The 23,190-nt window shown below is 51.7% G+C and overlaps 8 protein-coding genes across 8 annotated transcripts; 1 reads left to right on the top strand and 7 right to left on the bottom strand.

The window, feature by feature from the left end:
• Positions 1-792: 792 nt before the first annotated feature.
• On the bottom strand, positions 793-1,212 carry FOXG_21490 (uncharacterized protein; the record flags this gene model as incomplete). The annotated part of the gene is made up of 1 exon (XM_018401830.1): positions 793-1,212. The coding sequence occupies one exon, from the start codon at positions 1,210-1,212 to the stop codon at positions 793-795; it is 420 nt and encodes a 139-aa protein (XP_018253848.1).
• Positions 1,213-1,625: 413 nt separating this feature from the next.
• On the bottom strand, positions 1,626-2,033 carry FOXG_21489 (uncharacterized protein; the record flags this gene model as incomplete). Its single annotated transcript, XM_018401829.1, has 1 exon — positions 1,626-2,033. One exon carries the CDS (start codon positions 2,031-2,033, stop codon positions 1,824-1,826), a length of 210 nt encoding a protein of 69 aa, XP_018253847.1. The 3' UTR covers positions 1,626-1,823.
• Positions 2,034-2,148: 115 nt separating this feature from the next.
• Positions 2,149-3,034, bottom strand: FOXG_14184 (uncharacterized protein; the record flags this gene model as incomplete). The annotated part of the gene is made up of 2 exons (XM_018394251.1): positions 2,149-2,787; positions 2,859-3,034. 2 exons carry the CDS (start codon positions 3,032-3,034, stop codon positions 2,352-2,354), a joined length of 612 nt encoding a protein of 203 aa, XP_018253846.1. The 3' UTR covers positions 2,149-2,351.
• A 254-nt stretch (positions 3,035-3,288) lies between these two features.
• On the top strand, positions 3,289-5,711 carry FOXG_14183 (uncharacterized protein; the record flags this gene model as incomplete). The annotated part of the gene is made up of 4 exons (XM_018394250.1): positions 3,289-3,410; positions 3,514-3,528; positions 3,911-5,239; positions 5,330-5,711. 4 exons carry the CDS (start codon positions 3,289-3,291, stop codon positions 5,709-5,711), a joined length of 1,848 nt encoding a protein of 615 aa, XP_018253845.1.
• Positions 5,712-6,690: 979 nt separating this feature from the next.
• Positions 6,691-7,071, bottom strand: FOXG_21488 (uncharacterized protein; the record flags this gene model as incomplete). The annotated part of the gene is made up of 1 exon (XM_018401828.1): positions 6,691-7,071. The coding sequence occupies one exon, from the start codon at positions 7,069-7,071 to the stop codon at positions 6,691-6,693; it is 381 nt and encodes a 126-aa protein (XP_018253844.1).
• Positions 7,072-8,168: 1,097 nt separating this feature from the next.
• FOXG_14182 (uncharacterized protein) lies at positions 8,169-9,516 on the bottom strand (the record flags this gene model as incomplete). Its single annotated transcript, XM_018394249.1, has 2 exons — positions 8,169-8,962; positions 9,010-9,516. 2 exons carry the CDS (start codon positions 9,514-9,516, stop codon positions 8,198-8,200), a joined length of 1,272 nt encoding a protein of 423 aa, XP_018253843.1. The 3' UTR covers positions 8,169-8,197.
• A 2,212-nt stretch (positions 9,517-11,728) lies between these two features.
• Positions 11,729-13,143, bottom strand: FOXG_14181 (uncharacterized protein; the record flags this gene model as incomplete). The annotated part of the gene is made up of 2 exons (XM_018394248.1): positions 11,729-12,912; positions 12,990-13,143. The coding sequence occupies 2 exons, from the start codon at positions 13,141-13,143 to the stop codon at positions 12,065-12,067; spliced, it is 1,002 nt and encodes a 333-aa protein (XP_018253842.1). The 3' UTR covers positions 11,729-12,064.
• Positions 13,144-14,331: 1,188 nt separating this feature from the next.
• Positions 14,332-16,973, bottom strand: FOXG_14180 (uncharacterized protein). The gene is made up of 2 exons (XM_018394247.1): positions 16,768-16,973; positions 14,332-16,666 (listed from the first exon to the last, which is right to left on the bottom strand). The coding sequence occupies exons 1-2, from the start codon at positions 16,900-16,902 to the stop codon at positions 14,420-14,422; spliced, it is 2,382 nt and encodes a 793-aa protein (XP_018253841.1). The 5' UTR covers positions 16,903-16,973; the 3' UTR covers positions 14,332-14,419.
• Positions 16,974-23,190: the final 6,217 nt, after the last annotated feature.

Raw genomic sequence — 23,190 nt, 5'->3', positions numbered from 1 at the left:
GATTAAAGTTTGACGCCCTAAACTTAGATCGTAGGACTTTCATCTAGGACTTTCTAGGACTCAAGTCCTAGAAGGAACCAGTCAAAGATATAAGGTCTCAATGGTCCTTCGATTGCGAAAGAATCAAGAAATATACACGATTCACCTTAATATCTGACACATAGGCAGCGACTGCACTTCGCCGGCGATTGGAGAAGCTTTACTCTCAACTGGCTCCTGGAGATGAACCGCACCATGATGCTTGGAGCGTGTAGCAGCAGCCATACTGTCTCGAGTTCTCCAATGTAAAGCCAAAAAGTCGTAGGGATCTGGTCAGGCAGCGTATATGACAAGTCCATTCAAGGTCAAAAACACCGTGTCGCGCAAAACAAAGACAATGAAACAAAAAAGCTGCCAGTCGCAATTGATATTCCGGTGCTTCTGCGCATTGAGCTTTGTTAAAGTGTTTTCACTATTGCGTTGCTGTAGATGCTAAGGGCAAGTTACGCGTGAACGCGTTCACCTGCAACGTGTTGACAGGGTCAGTGCGCCACAATCAGCCACAAGGTACATGAGCATTAGATGGGTGTGGCGTCCAATACATAGGCACCCAGGTTCCCAAATAAAATTGCGCACCCACTGCTGATAAGAAAAAGAAAAAAGGAAAAAGAAACCCATGCTTCGATTGGATCGCTATTGCTGCGTAATCCTGAAGTTGCTTATCGTTCATGAGGCTCTCGTGTACCGTATCCTGCTTTCTCACATTCAGTTGAATCACCTGGAGCGACCTACCATGCCGCCTGGGGTGAAGTTTCAGGCAATCTCTACTGAATCACTCATGCGGACCGCTTCAGAGAGCGCACTTGGGTATCTGTGCCTGGCACTGCGATGGTGGCCTGCGGTAGCGCACCTTGCACATACTCGAGTCTTGCTGCACGAGAATGCATTGTGACCGAGCCCTTGGCAGCTATAGCATTGTTCCGGTCCAGTGATCTGCTCGAATACATTTGTATGTGTCGATTCACCTGCGACGAGAAAGTAGTGTTCCTGTAGTAGTCTCTTGGCATCGTTGTTTTTAGTGAGGTACACCACCATAGACCTATATGTCTTGGGGCTGACCTTTCGGCTTAGCCAGGCCACTTTGGCAATCTGGTCTTCGTTCTCATGGCTCAAGGTTTCCATTGCTCCGGGGAGAACATTAAGTTCCTGGTCAAAAACGGCCGTACGATTCATGCTATCAACTTTGATAGGATATAATTGGTCTCGAAGGCCTCTTGCACCTGGGGCTTCCTGGTTTCGAGGATGGTCTTGATCTTTTGTATTTCTTCTTCGTACCTACCAATGATCCTGAGGCGGTTGGTATTCCGTCCATCTCTGGTCACTGCGACGCATCGCCAGTGAGGTTGGTCACTCGACTTTCGCATGTCTTGCTGAACTGTCTTGTGGATAATCGTCGGTGTAGCGTCTCCAATGTGGTCTTCAGGAACTCTAGACGTATCCACTGTGCAGAACACCGGTTCCGGAGTTGCCGATCGGGCCGCAGATGAAGATTAGCTAGACATGGTAGTGAGTGTTATCCTGGCTGCGTCTACATACGATTAAACCGACGACCGTGGTGTTTCAGTCTTGTTCAGCATGTCTAGCTGTAGTCGAGTCTGCTCCAGCTCGCCACAAGCCTGGATAAGCTGGTCTCGGACTTGCGATAATGCTTGTACCGTCTGAGCCGTGGCCCTGGTGACTTCCTCGGCCATTCAATCTCTGAGTTTAGTGAGCTCGAGCTGAAACTCAGCCTTCATCGCTTCGATGTTCATGTTGAAGTCCTGCCCCAGGAGTTGCTTCGAGCTCTAGACTGCCTCGACCACGCCCCCGGATGACTTAGGGGCAGTCTGCTTCCGAGCTCGGTTTTGTCCTAGAACTCCCTCGCTAGTCCCACCTTCTTCCTGCCAATCCATATCGCCATTTTGATGCTGCATCTCCAACACCTTCGTCGTCATGGCCATCTTTCGCTGGGGACGATGATATCCACCGCCCGACGCATCTGGCTCATGTCCCATGACGATAATGACGTCTGATACGGGGTTCGCAACACCAGACATCCGCTAAAGGCCTGAATCGCCGCCAAGCGATTACCAGGACTTTCAAAAGTTACAAAAAAGGATGACAAAAGTATTCAAGAAGTATCGAGTCTCCCCCGTCGAGAGTCAAGTGCGAATCAATCGCTCGTGTTTTTTTTTTTTTAATTGAGGGAGAAAAAGGCGCATTATCTTGTCTTATCTCGTCTCGTCATCCATGTCATAGGCTGAGGAAAAGGGCTAATGAAGGAAAACAGAGGGTATCAAGCACGATCGTTCCAAATTCAAGGTTTTGCTCCCTCACCCGCCTCCTTCAGGTAGAATATTCCCTAGGCTCCTTAGAACCTCGATGGCTGGCATGTCCCTGGTTCCTGCGCTCGCCTTCTCCCGCTCCTCACGTTGTCGAAGTCGTAGGGCGCTAACACTAAGGACCTTATCCGCTTCTTTGCCTGCAAGCAGAACCCGCTGCTCGAGCTTGTGAACGTTGTCGGCAAGTTGGTCGACCTGAAACTCGAGTGACGACTGAATAGTCCGCAACCTTGATTCTGTCCGAGACCGAACAGCGTCGAATGATGCTGTCTCGTCCGCCAGGAATCCTCTGATCTTGCCTTCGTATGGATCCAACAGATCAAAGCCTGGTAGAACAATAGGCCCAGTCTCGCCTTCGGAGAAGAGAGGCGGTTGCTCAGGCGGTGGTTTTCGTATTGCTTGCCAAGCCTTCTCCTCATCTTGTAATCTTTTGATGTTCCATTAGTCGTCGGTGCCTTAGCAGCGCGTTGCTTCGCCACAGGTCGTCCCTTTGCAGACTTCTTCACTGGCTCCGCCTTTGGCTCTGGCACTGCTTCCGGCTTCGGTTCATCTGTCACGTCCGTCTTAATTCTCTTCGATTTTCGCACAAATGAGAAGTCATCGTCGTGCTCATAATCTGTCGCCGCCGCTGCAGCGAGACGCTTGCTCATCAGTCGCCCCTGCTCGTTGCTCATGCTAATCAGTCGAAGCGGCCGCCGAGTCGTCACCAGAGTCGTCATGGGTGGCGCATTCGGGACCGTTGACGATGTGATTTTAGATTCCCGGGGTCGTGATGCCGGGAAAGTTGTCGGTGCGGTGCGGTTCCGTCGGTGGTGGAGGGGCCGAAACTGTCGCGCAGGGTCAACGAGGGGCGTCGCGTCGTGATTTACGTGTTCTCAATAATTAATAATAATAAAAATGCTGCTCAAAATGCCCAAATGCTATCGCAATGCAATTCGTGATGTCGGTCAGTTTGCGGCTTCGTAGATGGAGGTTTGCGGTTCGCAACGTGATTCGCGAACCGTCTAGTTGCGTGGACGGCTTGCATATTTTGGAGACAGCAGTATCCCTGTGGGTGGCATAAGACTCAGATGGCGGACCGAGCCCCATACCGACTTAGTCATCTACGTAGTATGGGCGGGGCTCAATGAACGAAGTTTATTCCACCCGGTAGGATTAACCTCATAGGGTAAGTACGCTAGGCTGATTACAGTTCTAAGCTTTTTTTTTTTGCTCATGTCTCCTAGAAGCCACACGCTCTTCCTCATCCGCTAATATGTCTAGCCTCGCTTGACTGTCTGACAGCTGCTGGAACTACAGACAGATCAGAAAGGTAAATCATAACTATTGCCTCATGTTCGTGCGACGCTGCTACCCCTTCCTTCTTCCATCATCCCGTCAACATCCCGAGGGCGCGTTCAACGACCTCAAAATCCTTTTTCTCTGCTTCTTGAGGCCACAAAGTGTCGGTCGTCATGATGAATATCCTTTCAATCCCCTGAGATTGCGTTGGATGCGAATGACTGGTTCAAGACAGCAGTCAATACACAACATCTAACTCATCATCGCAGACAAAACCCTTCTGATATTCAGCCAAAATCATCCCTTAATGATATACCAAGGCCATTCATTCCAAGTTCAGCATCCGAAGAACCTAAAGCCTGTGATGAGATCACGGTTGCTGTTGATGGAGGCGTCACCTCTCGCCAGCTTAGGAGAAAGCGACCCTCTCGGACTGGTGGTCGGGAACCACAAGTTGCCATGAAAAGCAAGTCTGCTGGAGCAGGTACTGGAAGTGCCAAAGGCGTCAACATAGGATATTGGAGAGACTCAGAGGACCCAACTGCGGATCATAAGCATGCCGTTATTGGTTTCGTCGACGTTCACGAGCGGCTAAGTACCCGTATCCAACCCACTACATTATCCAAAGGAGATGTTTCAGATGAATACCCCTTTACGTCAGGACCTGGCGGAAGTTGGGCAGCCTTCGACAAAATTGTCTTTTTGGATCACCTTGTAGGTCTAGACCAGCTTCAGGTGAAGGAGTATGTCAAGATCCGCGCTGGGAAAGGCGAGCTTGAGGGAGAGAGAGTTGCTGCTGAGAAGGCTGCTGTCAGAGAAGCAGTCCGTCGTGCTCTCCAGATATCCACTGCCGAGCACGGAACAAATTTACTCCAAGTTGGGCATGGACCTGACCTTCCCGAACACTTGCCACATAATCGGGATGCCAAAAGGAGAAGAATAGAAGGAGGGTTTACACCAGCCAGCCCTTCTCCCTCGAATAGCCCTGTCATTGAACACACTCCCGTTCAGCCAGCCCCCGGTGGCCCGCAACCTTTGCGACATACCGTCGATATTCTGCCCGGCACCAGACCTACTCGAATTCTTATTGGGCACTGGGTGAAGTCCAACTTGCCGGACCCTCGTGATCGCCATGCAGTATACGGAATCTTGGGACAAAATGATATGTTCCGTGTTAAGCTGGTACGAGAGACACGCGACGGACGTTTCATGGAAGGAAATTTCCCCGCTGGGGCTGGCGCCCTCTGGATCGCATACGAGGAAGTTGCATTTGAGCCGCACTTGAAAAACCTAGCACGGAGCGAAATCAAGGAATATTGCCGGGTGCGGCAGTATCAGATAGACATGGGAGAGAAAGAAGGGGAGCGAACCTCAAATGAGACCAAGGCTGTTTACGAAGCACGGGCAAGGGCTGCTGCAACGAACAGAAAAACACCTGCTCCCTTGTCTATTGTACCCGCTCCACCGCGTCTCCCGGGCGGTTATGGCGAAGAATCTGATCAGACAGGGCAAATGGGATATGGTCGCACCAAGTTGCGTCAGAGTCACCGGCTCAAGGCTGCCAGGACGGACAACGCCACTAGAGCTGGAGCACGCCAGTCATACATAGATATCGACAACCCTCCTCCAACTGCACCAGCTCCTCGCTAAACGGGCAGAACATCATTGAACAAAAATGTAATCAAAAGAATGTCGGCTATAGTGGAGCGCGAGATCGCACGTATCGAGGTCGCCCAGGAACGCGCTCATCAGCAAGCAGCGAACCGTGAACGTGCAGCAGTCGCAGCCGCTCAGGCAGCCCAAGCAGCCGCCGCGAATATCCCTGGCATAGCTGTTAGCGGGCGGCAACAATTACACGAGCGGGACGAAATGCAACGTCTCAATAAAGTCTGGGCACGCCAGGAAAGCCTCCGACTGAGAACGAATGCTGAAGATGAAAAGATGTACGCCGGGGTGAAGTATGAACGCAAGACGCATGGCTCATTCACTGGTAAACTCGTTTCACAAGGCATCCTTATCAAAATCGACGGCGAGGACTACGTCGAGTACCGTGTTCTCGCCAAGCCGTAGTTCTTCTAGAATGACGATCGAGCCGTAACAGCACTGGGACTCATCCATCAGTTCCGATGAAGTGAGAGCTCAGGAGTAGAAATAAAGCCCGATCTTTCCCGACCTACATTACATTTGATACTAATCTATACATCACCTGAAGCAAGACGCAGTTGAGGAAGCAGATGATCACCAAGGATGGTACTGCAGGGCTGTCGTATATGCTGATGTGGCCAGTTTGACTCCTCCTGTTTATAAAAGCACAACCCTCTTGTACTCTTGAGCTATGTATCATCAATGATCACTTACATACCGGTACCTTGGTAAAAGTTTATATCTATCCTCCAGTAGGGATCGCTTGCGGGGGCTCGATATACACAGTCATGTTTTGATGTGAGGCAGTACTCTCAGAGAGTGGTAAAGTAGTCTTGGGAGAAGTGTAGAACGTGCATGGCAAATTCCTCTGGCAATGGGGTTGGAAATCCGTCTTCTCTTGTATGCTACTGGTTTGGGGAAACTAGCAAGGTGTTGAGGAAAGCAACGAGGGACTCCAAATGGAATCGCTTCTCTAGATAGATCATTTCAAAAGGCTGTCGCCTCATATAGTGTATAAAGACTAATATTGCTTGCAAGAAAGATAAAGTATTGGTATCGCCCTTGCGACTCAAGACGATCTGAATCGTCTCGACGGCTATTCTCGCGCGGGGCGATGTCGGAAATTTTGATGCCATGTTTGATGTTTCCGGTCTTTCCTATCTTCTCAGATGTGGTCTACATAAAAACATTATGTTCTGTACCGTAGCCCAGAAGACAGCAACACAACATGTTAGCAATTTGGCATCTGTGATGGTTAGTTTCGAGCTAGGCGTCTTCAAGAGGCTGCACCTTGGTTCCAGCTATTCATCTTTCATATCAGCAATGTTCCTATCCAGCTGGTTATTGAAGTGACGCGCGAGTCTAGGAATTCTATCCTGGAGCTCTCAGAGATTCAAGCGCCATATTAAGACTGTGTGGAGAAAAGGATTTCGTCAGTACGGATAAAAGTATCGTCGGGGCTCTTACTTAGAGCCAAATTGAAGACATTCGTGAGACTTTCTCGTGCGCTTGAAAAAGGAATGGGAACACAGAGGGACTTAGTGTAGTAGTACAGCGACCGCAGAGGACTGGGACGGACCGATAGGCCAAGAATGGCGAGATGGTGATAAAGTGTACCCGTAGTCGGGGATCTATCCGATGCTTTACATAACCAGTGACGACTCACGCCAGTATAGATCTCGTGATCTATGGTGTCATCCTCCTCGATGGCCATGCTGAATCTAACTAATTCTCTGAGATACTCGATCCATGTACCCTCAGAAGCAGGCACAGTTTCGTATAACATGGTTATCATACTATAGACCAAGCAGAGAAATGTGAGGATGTGCTCTACAGAGGCAGGCGGACGATGCTTGAGAAGCTCGGTGTGCTGGTATTCGCTTATAATCCATAAATAAACCCAATACGCTCGCAAAACTGTCATTTGCCGCCGAGGACCACAATTAGAACCACTTGTCCAGGAACCCGATGGGAAGTAGCGGTGCCCTCCGGCAACCCCCGTCCATGAGCCCCACGCAGCACCGTATTCTGATTGCCGCGCCGTACCGGAGCCCCACTAAAACACGGTTCGCCGACGGCGATCGGTGTGCCTGAGAGGCTACACTTGGGGCTGCATGCGTTTCGCATTTCAAACTTGATTTAAGCACTTAAATTTTGCATGTTCTTGTTGATAGTAGACCCATACCTACCGCTCGAAACACCCAGTTTTGTCCTTCATTCTCCAATCCATTGCCAAAAGAATGGACAGCAGATTGTGGTATCCAATCGCCTTGGCTGGGATATTTTTCCTGTCTCTCATTCTTTGGTTATTGAGTTCCATCATACCGTACCTCCACAATCGTTTCACGCGACATGTCACCTACCCTCTCTTCCTTCGAGAGAGGACCCAAGGAAATTTCCAATCGCCACCACAGATACGAATCACGGTGGCATAGCTGGGTAATCAAAGGTACCTAGAATCTATGCCAATTAGGTAGAGAAAGAATATACTATTTGATACTGCTATTCCTACTGGGACCAGTGCCTAAATCTTATTCCGCTGGAGCTTCTTGGTCCTCAAAGAGTATACGAGGTCGACTTTCTTCTTGTACAGAACTGTCACAGAGGAATGAGGTGTCGAAAACATTTGAAAGATATGATAGGCTGACCAATCGCACCAATGTAGGGCACCCGGCAAATAACCGACTGCGCTCTCTATCAAGACTTAACTTCTTTTTCTCGATCTTGACATGCCTTCTATTTGTCGCGATGCCTCTCCGCCTTCTGGTTTCCCCTCCTCACATGTTCGTCAAGACACGTCCCTGTCGCTTCCCGGTTAACGGAAAGGCCGGCGAGCCATCGATTCGAAAAGGGTATCAAACTACTCAATCACAATCGGCTTGCTGGCAGCCTTTCAGCAGAAGCCGATAAACTCATCGGCAAGCGTTATCGTTCGTAATTCCGATTTTCCCCCGCCGTTGACGTATCCGGCAGCGGCAGCTATCGTTCGCAATTTCGTCAGTCGCTGATATCTCGTCGTCCGCCTGGTTGGCCAGACCCAGGTTAGTTGGGCCCGTCAAAGTCTTGTCGCTATCGACTAACAAATTTCCTATACTCATGATCGACGTCTTTTCTCCCTTGAACTGCTGTCCCTGTCTCCCGAAGGTTAATGCACCACTTGACCCATTTTGGCCTGTCGGAGAACGACCGCGGGGTGCAGAAGCTACATAAATACCAGTTGTTGCAGCTTGAGGCAAACTGTCGCTTGTTGGGTTTTGATGGCTTTGCCTTGCGCTTTTATACGACGAACACGGTCCATAGCCTTCAACCTGTTCTTCTGACGTCCTCCGACGTCGTCGCCCTGCAAGCTGGCTACCGTTATCGGTTTTTGCTTCGCCACAAGACGAAGATGATTCTGTGAGTGGTTGAACAGGCGCGTAGTAGTTCCCAAGAGGAGGAGGGGCACTAGAATGCTGATAGGCAGCATGGGGCGATGGAGGTGCCGGGACTGTGCCTGGTGCCAGCGGTTGCCCGTAGGCGACGAATACTTGAGCGCCCGGAGGCACACCACCTGGGATGGCTGACACGGGGATAAAGAGCATTGAGCTTGATGTGGGCTGAAAGATACATTCTTGGTTCTCACGGGCGCAATTCTGGCATTTGCCACCGGGGTGGCTATTGGAGCCGCTGCAGCGGCTCTATAGATAGTCAGCACTTTCGAGTGGCAGTTATATTATCCTCAAACATCGCCAGGCACAAACCTTTTTCTTCCGACAATACCTGCAAGCAATTGATGCCCGTTGTCGCGGAGCGGCCTGTGCCAGAGGAGGCGAACTGCCATGTCTGATTGGGGGTATCCATAAACGTCAGCGGCGATGTAACGGTAGCCTAGGAGGCCATTCGGCGATGGAGGTCTTGAAGGAGGAGGTTGTCCGCGGCAGTAGGTATAGTAGGGATCTCTGCTATACGCCTCCTGCCTGTATGGTGGACGGCGATCATTGCAATAAGCACCTCGTTGGTCTGGAGGTGCGGGAGGATAGGCCGAAGATCGGGGATCAGATTGCGGCTGCAAAGGCGGAAGGTACTGTTGAGGTTTACTAGGCGGAGGCTGGTGGCCGGGGGGAGGGTTCCCATTGACAGCATTGGGAGATGAGTATCGCGGGTCTCTAGGATGATTATGTGCTAGAGCCATAGGCGAGGTTCCGTGCGTGCCATTTCTAAGAATGGGAGCTAAAGTACTCGATGTAGCCATGGCGGATAAGTAAACGTCGGAGAGCTGCTGGCAGCGGAGCAGGACAGTGAGCGCTCTTATTCAGGCGGCTCTTCTGGTGATCCTCCTTTCGACAACTATTGCCGTCTATGCTATTTTGAGACGCAAAGAGCCGCAAAGAGACCAACACGGCCAGTGAAATTATACCGAAAGTATGCAGCTGGACAAAAATGAGCGCGTTCTGCGAACGGGCATATGGCGACAGAAGTATTCCAAGACAAAGCCGGGTTGGGGGGGAGAGGAAACGATCAAATGATTCAATCCGAGTGTTAAGATCTTGGCCTAACGTGCTTGTCTCGTCGCGCAATATTGAGCTTACTTTATGTAGAAAGGACGACGTGTTGCGAGCCAAAAATGGCGGAGCGAGTGTATGTCTTTATGGGAAAGATATTGAATTCGACGAGGTCCTGAGATCGCAATGCAGGGCCTGGCCCGGTGGAGGTTCTGGTTCTCAACAAGCCGAGGACGATGAAAGTGCAAGAAGTCTGCGGCTGGGCAGGCTGATACTTATAGCGATGGAAATCAAAGGCAAGGGAGGAACCTCCTATTCAATCTGATCCAAGTCGACCGTGCATGTGCGTACATGCAGGCATACAGTGGGGGGCAAAAAGTATGAAGACCCCCGAGGTACAGATCATCGCGTCTAACCGGAACCCATGAACGAAGCAGCCGTGAATGGAGGCTGAACTTTTGGAGATTGCGGATTACAGAAAGGCAGGGCAAGGTTTGGTGCAGGGGTTTTTGCTAAGAACACAAGGATGGGGACTTCCAGTGCGTGGTGCGGATAGGCCCGGAGGCGTGACGTGCCTGGGAAACGGCGCCCACTAGTCCTAAGCGGGGTTACTTTATGTCCTGATGCTGAAGTTGCAAGCATCTTGGAAGGAAATTTCACGCTGGGACCTGCGAAGGACGCCCAGGCCCGGGCGGGGGCGAACTCAGAGCTTGGCAATCTATTCATTTCTTGGCGCTGCGGCGGCTGGGGTACTGGAACCCAGCAACAGAGGTAACCGTTGCTTCCTTGATGCAGGGTTTTATGTAAGTTTCAACACCGTTCTCTTCGCTTATGCCGCATCCGATTTGTCTGTACCCCTTTGGGTGATCGCCTTCAGTCCCCGAGCCAGCCAAATCTGCCAACTAATGCAACGCGGTGTCAAGGCCTATGAGGTATCAATAGTCCCTCCCTTCATGAAAGAGCACTTTCATTCGGGCTTTGGTCAGAGCGGGACCCTGCCTGTACCCTTTTCCAAGGGCCCAGCAAGGGAGTATTTAAGAGAAGCATATGTTCGCTTGTGCACTGCGCCCGGGCAGGCGCTTTGAGATATCCTCCCACTTCATGTTATGTCCTCGAAGCCGAATAATGAGAGCATCTTCCTCCGGCGACCACTTGCTCTGCGTCCTTTTGGGGACCTCGTTTTCAGCATGGGAAGGCATCGCGTATTTTGTAGATGTTTGCGTCGGTAACCCGTGGTAGTAGTGCGACATGCGGGAGTTTTAGGTGTTTGCAAGACAAGATAGAGGCCTTTGTGATGGACTCAATAAGCTGGTATGAGTTTCTCGATGTTTGTGACATACGGTACACATGCTCTTTTTAGTCGAAAGAGCCTCTTATATCCAGGGCAACCGTGTCTCTAAGAGCCTTGAGAAGTGGATCGTGTCTATATATAACAATTGCACCCCATGGTTAGACCGCATTCCGGTGGGAGAGGAGTCAAGATGGTGTGCAGTGATCCCTCAGTGGCAACACCAACATGTCCATTGATGCATGCAAGAATTTCACAAGCTCATCTATAATCCCTGTCCTCTGGGTGGGGATTAGCTCGAACCGCAGCCAACACTTTAGAACCCTGGGTTTTTGCAGAAGGCTGATCAGAAACGAGACAAGAGTGCATTAGTGGATATGATTGCATCCCGCCCAGTGCATACCCCGACCAGGCGAGGGTACCCCTACCTTCTGTTCTTTTACTGACATCACTCACTACAATCCGGTTACAAATAGGTGGGGCTGTTACGTTCGTTTATGGTTCCCTACGAAGGTACACTTTGACCAATTAACCGTAGACACTAGCCGTAGTGATATGCTTGTTCTACTTAGGACGAATTCTGGGTAGCAGCGACCTTGACCTTGACCTGGAGGCTAGTGCAAAGATATCATAAGTGGGCTACACTACCACAAGAGCATCACTACTCCCAAAGATTAGCGCGACAAAGATATATTGATCAAGCCTGTATAAAATTTGGGCAGGCACATTAGTCTTCACGGCGCTGGCGAGAAAAACGGTGCCTAGCTATTCGTTGTCTTCTTTTTGTGAAAGTTCCAATGGAGCCCGTAAACGTTGTGATTGATCCCGCCAGTCCCCCAGGTGCCGCCAATCCGCCGTTACACCATCAACGAAAGATTAGCTACGGTCTTCAGTTACAACCCGTTATACCACGCCCTCCGACCTTACCTATCAAGGTGAAAGCGTTAGACATGGCTGAACTTCAGTCTCCTTGGCTATGCGCTGCGCTTTTCGACTTCGAAGCTTGGGATTTACATTGCTGTTCCGGCAGCTATTACCGGTAACTGCTTGCTGGATAAGACCTCGTCTGCCCTGCAGTCAGGATTGAGTTTGGCCAGGGCCCAGCCCATGCGGTTGCAATCTGCTTCGTATACCCATCGGTTACCTTTGTATTGGCTCTTGGGGCAGCATGCCCGAGGGTAGATGCAGTTCTCCTGTTTAAACTCTGGGGAAAACTCGTCGCTGATGACTGACTTGATGTCACAGTAAATCGTGTATTGCTTCTGGCCTCTTTCTCTAGGATGTTGGAAGGTGATCCAAGGAACACTGTTATCGACACGGAGGACAGCCAAGTGGGTTGCAGCGGGCATGGGCCCATGTGTCATGCTAGGGTTGATATCGGGCGTGGAATTTCCGGGGCTCTTCAGTCGTTCGCCGTCTTGTGGATGGCGAGCCTGCTGCATAGGAAAAAGCTCTGGCGATAGGGACTTCGAAAGCGGTGTGGTGACATATATGGGCAGAATATCGACTGCGGTTTCCCGGCACAAATGATGCTTGTGCTGGGATACTGGCTGTTGAGGTCCTGCTTCAGGGCTCACTGTAGTGGCTTGGGGGGCTATCAAGTGCCCAGAGCATGGATCACCTTGAAAGTACAGAGAATTCAAAGCATGAGGCGGTGTTGACTGATGTTGGTTCTGCAGCGGGTAGTACATAGGCTGTTGCAGATGCTGCAACGGAGGTTGGCCGTAGGCGGTCAGTTGTTGGCCATGCTGAGGATAAGATACTGCCGGGACTGAAGAGTTGAACTGGGTGTACGATGTAGAATTGGCTGCAAGTCTAGGAGTCTGTGCTGAGTCTATCAAGAATGAGGGATCTAAGCCTTTGAATGTCAAACAACATCTCATTAGGCGTTTGGAGGGTATAGGATGCCCTCAGGGAATGCGAGAATGGGCTTACCTGTCGATATGTATCCACTTGTGACTCCAGATGTACTAAAATGGTCCCCATGGTTGTCGGAGTCGAAGTCATTTGGATTCTTCGGCGCTTGGAGTCCAGTTGAGTATAGAGACCGATAATTCGGAGAGGGCTCGTCGTGTGTTTGATAGGCCATCATATGGTCTTACAAGTGCTGCCAGCCAGATGTCAATTTTGCTGATGCTGTCACTCATGAAAGATTGGGAAAGAAGGCCACATTGCCAACCTACGGACGTGAAATAGGAATGAATAAGCTTCAAAGCAAGGCGAAGGTTGGTATATAGTGGAACATCCAGGCTGTGTTCATGTTTTATACTCCAATTCCCTGCTTCCGTGCGAGGGAGGACAGTTGACACCATATGACGACTCCCCGCGGAAGAGGTTCGTATTGCATCAGTGGGCTAGAGACTTGACCCGCTGCATTAGGTGTCCCGCATCAACTCGGCTATAGCAGACAATGGCATAAGGGACAGGTCGGTGGAACACGAGGGCAGCTGGAGTAGTCTTCCAGCTACTCATCCGGCCACTTACCCAGCAAATGAAGAGCCATGAAAAGACGACGGTGACTAGGTCCACATCTACCACGAGCGACACAAAGTGGAGAGTCATGGCCACAGGTTACGGAATGCTGTCGTCCGATCTACCCCTGGAGGGATAGTGGTGAGGAGTTTGTGCGGCTATATTGAAAGCTTGGACAGGGGCGAGGATGTTGTGAACACAAAAGCATCTGGTCATCAATACACTCAATAAATTCATTTAGCCATTGCTGGTGGTTCTTGCGAAGCCAGACCCTTGCTGTTTGGTAGTTTCTGTTTTGAACGTTTGTTTGCTCTGGCTATTACGTTTCCAATATCGGTAGCTCACGGTACTTAGTCGATGGCGAGTATAACACCTCCATGCCATCGGAGCTCGGGTTCGGCAAAGGAGCGTAGGCGCGAGGCCGAGCATGTCGAGCGAAATGGGGTGCAGACTGTGGCCATTGAAGCGTACTGACGGCATTGCAGCTGTAGATAAGCAGAACTTATCGTGGGGTCGTTTTGCGGAGTAATTTCGGGAAATCGTATGTGATTACACAACTACCATCTGATAAGTGCCCGGCGCCGCGCACGCGAATATCTCGACGGTTAGGAGCCAAATCGATGCAATTCCAGGGCTGGAGGACTGCTACGCTCTGGCGGTCCGTTTGGTTCTAGAGCGACGCTGTATAGACGAGCGGGCGCTGAGATATTTGCGTGTGCAGCGGCTGGGGGGCCAGGCTTCGCTGCAAGGACTGCGACATAGCAATGCGCTGATCCTGCTGCTCCTTAATATTCAAAAAAAAGAATTAATAAAAAAGTACGCCTTCTAGATAGATAGATAGATACGGACTAGTTACTACTATAAATATATAAAGATCCTACCTGACGGCCAGCTTACCGTCGACGAGGGGCGGTCCGCCTCCTCCCTAGCCGAGCCCAGCGCCCCCGATGGCCCTGGCCCTGAGTCGGCCTTGGTCCCGGGCCTGGGTCATCGGGCACGGGGGTCCCTACCTGTACCCGTATCCGGCCCTGACCCTGGCCCCGCCGGCGGCGCTGTTTGAGCTCGTCGACGAGCCGGTTCAAGCTCCGGCTAGCGCGTAAGAGCTCTAGCTCTGCAACTGCCTCCTCCTCGCTCTTGCCGGACGCCGTGCGGGCCAAGAGCTCGTCCCAGATCACCTTCCGGCGACAGAACTGCACCCTGATCCCGTTCCCCGGGCGCCAGCGGCTTCCCCACGTCTCTTCTAGCACCCGTACGGCCGGCTGACCTGCAATCCCTTCCTCCCATTCCTTCCAGACATCCCGCACTGTAAAGACCTTGGCCAGGGCTGCAACGACGGGCATACCTGGTACTGGAGGCTCTGGAGCCGGAGCCGGCGCCAGCGACACTGCTGGCCCGGCTCCAAAGTGGCCGGTAAAGGTGACAGGGACCTTGCCTTGGAGGAGGGCATCGAGGCCGCCCTGAATTCCTTCTAGCCGGGCCTCTAGCCGGATGGCCAGCCGCTGGCTATTCTGTAAGACGGCCTCGCGTGTGCTCTCTAACACACCGCTAAGCTCTGGCAGCGCGCGTTGTACGAGCAGGCTTAACGGCTCCGTAGCCCCTACCGCGTCAGAGCGAACGGCGACGGCGAACTCATCCCATTCGGGCCCGTTAAAAGGGGCGTAGGCGAAGAAGGGTAGCGACGGATAGTGAGGCTGCAATACAGCCAGGTCCTGTAATAGTACTATGCGCAGGCGCCGCATAAGCTTAAGGAAGCCGTCGGCGGCTAGGTCGTCGTCATCGAGGCCACCTTCTGCCCAACATTGCCGGCGCGCGCGAGCCTCAAAGCGAGGCTCCCACTCCTCGATCCACGGCCAGAGCTGCTTTTGTAAGACATACGGGGGCTCGTGGGCCGCACGCACGAGGAAGTAGTCCCCGGGTAACGCCGAGAAGCCGGCGACAATACGCATGAACTGGCGCGGTAGATGCGTAAGATAGGCCTGGCAGAGCACGCTCTGGTTCCAGCGGCCGGCCTGCGAGATCTGGGCGAGCGACGTGCCGTGGGTCTCCGCGTCCTGGGCGCCTACCCTGCGCGGGAGGTGCGTCTTCTTTGACGCCATAAGGCCAGCAGCACCGAAGATACGCCAGGTCTCTTGTAGCTGCGTCGGGTACGAGAGCTCCTGCTCGCGGTCCCGTCCGACAAGAACCTTGATCCGATACCAGTCCTGGCGGCGCCGGAAGGACGGGGACGGCTCGCCGGCGACGTGCCAGCGCCAGAAGAAGAGCTGTGCTAAGGCCCCTTGCGTACAGAACAAGGGGTCCTTATGCCGGAGGGCACCCATGAACTCTTTCTTTGCCGTCTTGTTTAGCTTACCGTCTCGCAAAAGGGTAACGAGGCAGCCACAGGGGGTCGGGCCTTCTGAAGACGGATAGTCGAGTAGAGACAGGTCTGCAAGCTCCATCTTACGGCGGTTTTCCCCCCGTAAGAGGTAGTAGTGGCCGAATAGGAGGTCAACTCGCGTACGGAGGTTTTGCGGCATGTATGCGGCCCCGCTGAGAAGGAGATCCTGGACCCGGAGCCATTCGTCGGGTGAATAGCCGGCCTGGATCCCGTCGGATCCGCGGTCTTTAAAAGAGGCGCGGTCGTGCTTCCCCCGCTGCCGGCCGCGTTGCTCAAGGAAGCCTCGTACAGCGGCGCCCCGGGGGTTTTCCGTGTTTGCGTTGCCGTGGGCTACCTGGAGCCGCCAGAGCTCGATAACGGCCGCGATATAGGCGTCGATAGTGCCCCTCGTAAGCAGAGATCCTTCGGCAAGGTCTGCTGCAGCCGGCGCAAGGGCCGTGGGTGGCACGTAGCCCTCGCGGTCGTCCGCAAGCAGCTCGGCGGCCTCGGCCAGGGGGACCTCTAGGGCTTCGGCTAGGCTTTCGGCCTCTGCCAGGGCCGCGGCCTCAAGCTGATCCTGTTCGAGCTGCCGCCGTAACTGTACAGCCTTTCCTTTGCCCTTGCCCTTACCCCGTGCCCGTGGTTTCTTCTGCGGCGGGGCAACGCGTCGTAAGAGGATATCCTCTTTGAGCCACGCTGCTAGCTTGTCTGGGGTTACGAGCTCGCCGTCGGGCCAGCTATAAAGTGAGCCGTCTGCCGCAGCCCGAGGCGTACGGCACCAGGCCTATAAGTTCTCGTCTGTTAGCCGCCCATGGGACTCTACGTAAAAAAAAAAAGAGACAAGGGCAAAGGGGAAAAGAGAGGGCGGCGGCCGGGGGAACGCGCCTTCCACTCCCGCTGCTTCGCAGCATAACTCCGTGCCGTGTTCGCCGGCTGTTCGTCCTTCTTCGCCTGAAGGCCCGCCCTCCGGGCGGCACGGGCACGCTCGTCTGCGGCCGTGTACGAGTCGTCTGCGGCCATCTCGGTCGATCAAGGCCTTTCTACGTGGTGTTTGTTTCCTGTCTGGGGCCTGATAAGTTGCGGGGAACTTATCAAATGCACTTATCAGGCGCCGCGCACACGATTTCACGGGCCGCTTTTTGCGGGGGATAAGTCGTCACGTGGTCTGGGCGAATTACGACGTAATTGCGGGCACCATCGATAAGCGGCAATGGCTAGTGACACTTTTGAGGTAGCAATCTGTCGTTTGTTTTACATTAGGGACCGAGACACACCGGGGCAACCCCTCTGGAAAATCGATCGTACTAAGACGAAGACAGTAAGCCTCATATGACCGCTCATATCACCTGTCATTTAAGACGCCGTGATGAGTGCACGGGATTCAAGACATTAAGCCCCCTCCCTCCCGGTAGGTTCATAGCCTAGGAACTTTATTCCCAGCGGGATAATGGCATAGACATGTTGTATTTTCCAACTTTCAGCTTCTTGTACTTGGAGGAAACAGTGAGACTGTGGGTAGGGCACGGCATATTGTGCCTTTCAATGCTACGGTTCAGGATCTTACGAAAGACTCTATACATAAATTTACGTTAGGAAATGCCTTAGGTCTCTTGAATCTGGCTGCGAAAGTGGCATGATAACCCACCGTAAACGCTATTGTCACCAAACAACTAACATGCTACACTGACATGTAGTATATAATACCCGCTGCAAAGGGTGGCAATGTTTATTATGGGTGAGAGAAACAGTCAGGCACATAGAGCCATTGAGACTGCTTCCCGAATTGCCGTTACGCGTTGAGTGAAATGATTGTACCCGTTGGTGTATTATATGAAGTGGTAAACTGTAACGCCTCACACTCTGGATACACAGTTTCATTCTCTCACAAACCGCAACGCCAAGCCGCCGGCGGCGTCATGTTATAAATGATCCTGAATGACTGACCGACCAGCATCTCCTCCAATGAACAATTCACCATTAATGCTTCTGCTTCGAGATCCAGCTGCATTAAGAAGTCGATGCAGGCCTAATCGAGGCACAATCGCTGCCGCAAAAGTGGTGTAAGTGTGTTCCTTGCTTTTGTAACGCAAACCAAAACAGACTTTGATGATCGCCCAATAGCGGTTAGATAGGAACAAAAAGTTGAGGATTGGTCGGCATTTCCGATGGACCCGCAAACCCACCGCTCGCTAATTCTTCACATGGCAGTAGAGACAAACACTCCACCCCAGTGGCTAGATAATTGGTTGGGTATGACCCAGGGCATCCTAATCAGGAAACTTTTACAGAATAGAAGTGGGCTTATTTAAGGTTTTGTGAACGAACGGCGTCAGTGGCGGCACAGATGGTGGGTGTGAATACCTGGCTTGGCCAGTTTACCCCTCTTGTCGCACTGGATGTGCTTAAAATGGATTGAAGGTCGGGTCATTCATAATGAGCAGCAGTAGTGAGTTGATTGATTCTTCTGTGTGGGGTATTCTATCCCACAGGTTTTACTTTAAATCACCCAGCTTGATTACTAAGGGCTGTTGTTCCTGAGGATGATTGAGACCATACCTGGCCTGCGACACCTCTCCAGTCATCCATTTCGCCGCCTCGAGAGGCTTTAACTAGGAAATCCAGCAGCTTAATGTCGCTGCAGCGATCATGCGCGCACGGTTGAGATTTATTGTGGACATGGAGTTTGCCAGTAGAGGATGACATCATGCTAGAGATGGGGGGTCGATAGAAAAGCACGTCTAGCCGTGATGGACATGAACCCAGAGTATCCAAGTCATGATTATAGGTAAGTGCAGCCGTGTAACCGAAAACTTTAGCAGACATCAAGACCCGATATATTCTTGGCTTTAGAAGTTGCCTGGTACACGAAGCCGTTAGAACTTTATGAGCATGATATGTCTGTAGAAAGCAGAGTTCATGTTAGTGTATACCTGTTGAGACAGTGTGGCTAAGGTGGTCCGACCTACTGGTGGCTGCGATGTGGATACTATGTAAGGAGCTGTGCTCCTCTCAGACACATGTAACTTAGAACTAAAAACAACACAATCAACCCGTTTTTGCTTTAACAGGTTATGAGCCCGGAGGGCACGACCTTTTCTCCAACCAAAAAGCTGAGTGTTTTCTGTCTCCTTTCTACTTTCCGAGATAACACAAGAAGTCGAAAGGCTTCCTTCCACTGCGCATACGCATTCAGCTTAATTGGAGCTATTTCCCTCTTGGATCTCTGATAGAGCTTGCAGATCCGCTAACAGGATATGTCTAGAAACGTTTACAGAAAGATCCTTTGACCCTCCGTTTATTGCAGCGAATTTAAATCGTCGAATCTTGAATAACCAAAATTTTCCCAGATTGCAATCTGGTAGACGGATTCGCCAGACCAGACCGGCCTTTCAGTCTGAGATTGCTGAAGTTCTCCGGTCGGGCGACCTACGCCCACATAGCCCAAGAATGCCTGAAACGTGGTTTGCAACATGATCGACATCAGATCATTGCCCTTCCTCCAGACGGAGGGAATGATATGGATATCTGAGACCGCTAGGCGTTTCACCCTTCGGACAATCTCTACCCGAATCCGATAACCCCTATTTGCACGGCATTATCATGTTGCCGAACGCAGCCAAGATTCATTCCCAAGACTCGATCCAAGACTGGTCGATTGCCGTTCGCCCTCATGTCTCTTAATCATTAGCTTCTACGAGAATCTATCATGTCCCTTTCCAAAGAATCGCTCAATCTCATAGGCAGTTCCGGCACCATTCCAAAGCTGGAGCAAACCAGCCAGTGGCTGACCTGGAAGAGAGAAATGCTCGACCTTCTGGACATGTGTGGATATGGAGACCTTCTGACCAGGAATGCTCAACCACCAACAGAAGGTAACGACCTTGCAACCCAGATTGAGGCCTGGAGGAGCCGCCAAGATCGAGCATGCGGTGCCATTCGAAGTCGTCTCGGTTATAACGCCCGAGTGTTTACCACGGGGATCTCGACGGCTCAGGGCATGATCAACCACCTTGAGACCCGATATCGGCCCGTCGGAAGTGCCATCTTCCAAGAGCTCGACCGCAGATATCAAGAACTCACGCTTGAATCTTGCGATTCGGTCATGGAATACGCAAATAAGCTACGCCAAGTCAGGGCTGAACTCTTGGAGATGGATGACACCTGCCAGATCGGGGAACCGCATTTTGTCAATAAGTTCCTTTGTGGACTTGGTCCGGACTATGAAGTGTTTCTCACTGCCTTCAATCAGAATCACAACATCCTTCCTATCCGAAATCCGAGCAATCGCAACGTTGTTCTCAAAGAGGCCGTTACGTTTGAAACCGCCATCTTTGCCGCATCTCAGGAGGAGGACAGACAAAGAAGCGCCACGGCCAAGATGGCACATAGAGCCATGATGGCCCAGGATACATTATGTTGTGGGTACTGTGGAAGAAAAGGGCATGACAGGTCCACTTGTTGGAGGCTCCACCCAGAACTTAGAAGAGATCGTATCAAAGCTGGTTACGAGAGACGACAACGTAAAATGCAGGTTCGGGAGAAGGAAAGGGAGAAGACGAATGATGAACTGGAATCTGCCACGTATACAACTCCTGCACACCTCCAACCTGACCAAGCTCGACTGGCACTCTGGCAAAATGACTTCCAAGGCCACCTTGGATTGATTGGCTCATCACTCGGACCTTCCGGTCTTCAAGCATCTCTTCAAACTCGGGCCCTCGAACGTATCCACGTCTTGGATAGTGGCGCCTCCTCGCATATCTTTTGTCGACGGGAGAACTTTACATCACTTCACAGGTACCACGGTCTCCCCATCAATGGTATTGCGGACATAAAGGTCATGCCAGGAGGGTGCGGAACGTACTGCCTCCGCGTTCAAGGGCCTAAGGGATCACAGAATGTTACTCTCGATAACGCTCTTTATGTTCCAGAAGGACATTCGAACCTCTTGTCTGTGTCAGCACTAGAGAAGAAGGGAGCAGAAGTTGTCTTTCGGAATGGGAAGGCAGTGGTTACAAACAAGGGAAAAGTCGTCCTCACTGCGACAAGAATATCAGGCGTATATGTAGTCGATGAAGTTGAGGACCGTCCTTTTCAAACCGCTTTGGCAACTTTTTCGGTGGGAGATCCTCGCCTGCACCTTTGGCACGAGCGACTCGCACATTTGGGAGAGAGGAATATCAAGAGACTGATGAAGATGTCTACTGGAATTCGACCGGATGATTCTACATCAAACCCATGTGGAGCCTGCGTACAGGGCAAACTCAGGGAATGTCCCCATGTCCGACCGATCAAGAAAGGCACTTACCCTCTGGAGTGTATTCATGCAGATATTGCCGGACCATTCCCAGAAGTGGGAGTAGACGGCAGCCGGTACTGGGTTTGCTTTATTGATGACTTTACTCAAATGTCCTGGGTGTACCCAGTCAAAGAACGGTCAGAGTTTGAAGAGTGCTTCCATCATCTGTTGCAACAGTTCGAGAGACCGGAAAGACGATGTCACTTCCTGCACCTCGACCGAGGGGGAGAGAATCGAAGCCACAGTTTGACCCGACTATGCCGGGACAGAGGAATCAAACTCTCTTACACAGGAACTGAGCAACACGAACAAAATGGATTGGCTGAAGTTCTCAATCGAATCATCCTGGAAAAACTCACACCGACACTGCTCAAATCCGGACTCGCTTTGAAATGGTGGCCGTACTTCCTCAAGGCAGTGAACCGCATCCGAAATCTCTGTCCTACGGCGAGCATTTCTACTACTCCTTACCAAGCCTGGTATGGAGATGTTCCTGACCTCAGCCATCTGCGAGTTCTTGGCTCACGAGGATGGGCTCTGCTTCCATCCTCTAAGCGAAAGAAGATGCAGTCGAAGAGTATTCCCTGTCAGCTTCTCGGCTATCAGGGCAGTACAAACTATATACTCCTTGACGAACGGGGACGAGTCTTTGTGTCTAACAATGTTGTCTTCTCTGAAAACATCAAAAATGTCGAACCAACACTCGACAATCTCACGCATCAAATGAGTGACCAGAGACCATCACAACGACGACGAGTAGTCGGAGAAGAGGATAGCGATGTGGAAAATGCCATCGTTCTAGAGCCGTCGCCCCTTCCGATCGCGTCGAGAGAGGCGAACAGAAGCGGGGAAACGGGCCGTGGAGAGACGACGCCGGATGAGCCCCCAGTGGGAGATACAGGATGGGATCCAGACCAAGAGTCAACCAGATCGAGTATTCATGTTGCCACAGACGAGCGCGAAGTGTCATCGGAAGAAACAGAGGAGCATGCAGAGTCTCGGCTGCCCGAAAGATCGACCAGGGGACAGCTGCCATCGAGATACATACTCGCCAGCACAAACTTCGCCTTCCTAGCAACGGTTGCAGAACAACTGTATCTAGTGGCTCGCGATATCGATCAGTCCGAGCCAAGAACCTTCAAGGAAGCCACGCAGGGTGTACATGGAAAACTCTGGTGGGGAGGATTGAAGGATGAACACGGATCTCTGGTCGAGAATGGTGTCTGGACCTTAGTCACGCTTCCCCCAGGACGAAAGGCTCTTCGAGGCAAATGGGTGTTTAAGCTCAAAAGAGGAGAAAATGGGCAAGTTCTACGGTACAAAGCGCGATTTGTCGTGAGAGGATTCGAGCAAAGGCAAGGACTCGACTTCAACGAAACCTTCGCCTCTGTTGTCAAGCCGATGAGCTACAAGATGATATTTGCCATCGCGGCAGCACTCGATTTGGAACTGGAACAAATGGACGTCAAGACAGCATTCCTCTATGGCCTCGTAAATGAGGAGATATACGTCCAGCAACCCGAAGGATTCGACGATGGAAGTGGGAGAGTCTGCAAGCTCTTGAGAGCCTTGTATGGACTGAAGCAAGCACCAAGAGTGTGGTATGAGACTCTCTCGACATTCCTCGCGACCCTCGGGTTCAAGCCTTTACTTTCAGATATGGGAGTCTTTGTGAAAGGTCACACGTTCATTGCGGTCTATGTGGACGATCTACTTATTGCCGGGCCCTCCAAGGACGAGATCGTGGCGGTCAAACAAGCTCTGTGCAACAAGTTCAAGATGACGGACCTGGGCCCATGCAAATACTACCTGGGCATGTCCGTAAGAAGAGACAGAGCCACCCGATCGATCTTCTTGTCGCAGACGACCTACCTCGAGAAAGTACTTAGAGACTTTGGAATGGACCAGTGCGCTCCCAATGCCACACCAGTTTCGACTAGCAAGTTCGGAGAACCAGGCCCTGACTACAAGGCAGCGGACAAACTCAAAGAGTGGTATGCCAAGGCGAT

This window comes from Fusarium oxysporum, chromosome 14 (genome assembly GCF_000149955.1).
Source record: "Fusarium oxysporum f. sp. lycopersici 4287 chromosome 14, whole genome shotgun sequence".
Classification (NCBI taxonomy): Eukaryota; Fungi; Ascomycota; class Sordariomycetes; order Hypocreales; family Nectriaceae; genus Fusarium; species Fusarium oxysporum.
Note: the sequence above shows the minus strand (reverse complement) of the source record. Positions and strands in the feature narration are given on the sequence as shown.

Excerpts from the sequence above, each read along its gene's own strand:
- FOXG_14180 (XM_018394247.1), bottom strand. The coding sequence starts at position 16,902 with ATGGCCGCAGACGACTCGTACACGGCCGCAGACGAGCGTGCCCGTGCC. Across the intron at positions 16,667-16,767 it reads CGAAGCAGCGGGAGTGGAAG|GCCTGGTGCCGTACGCCTCG; the intron begins GCGCGTTCCCCC and ends GAGAACTTATAG.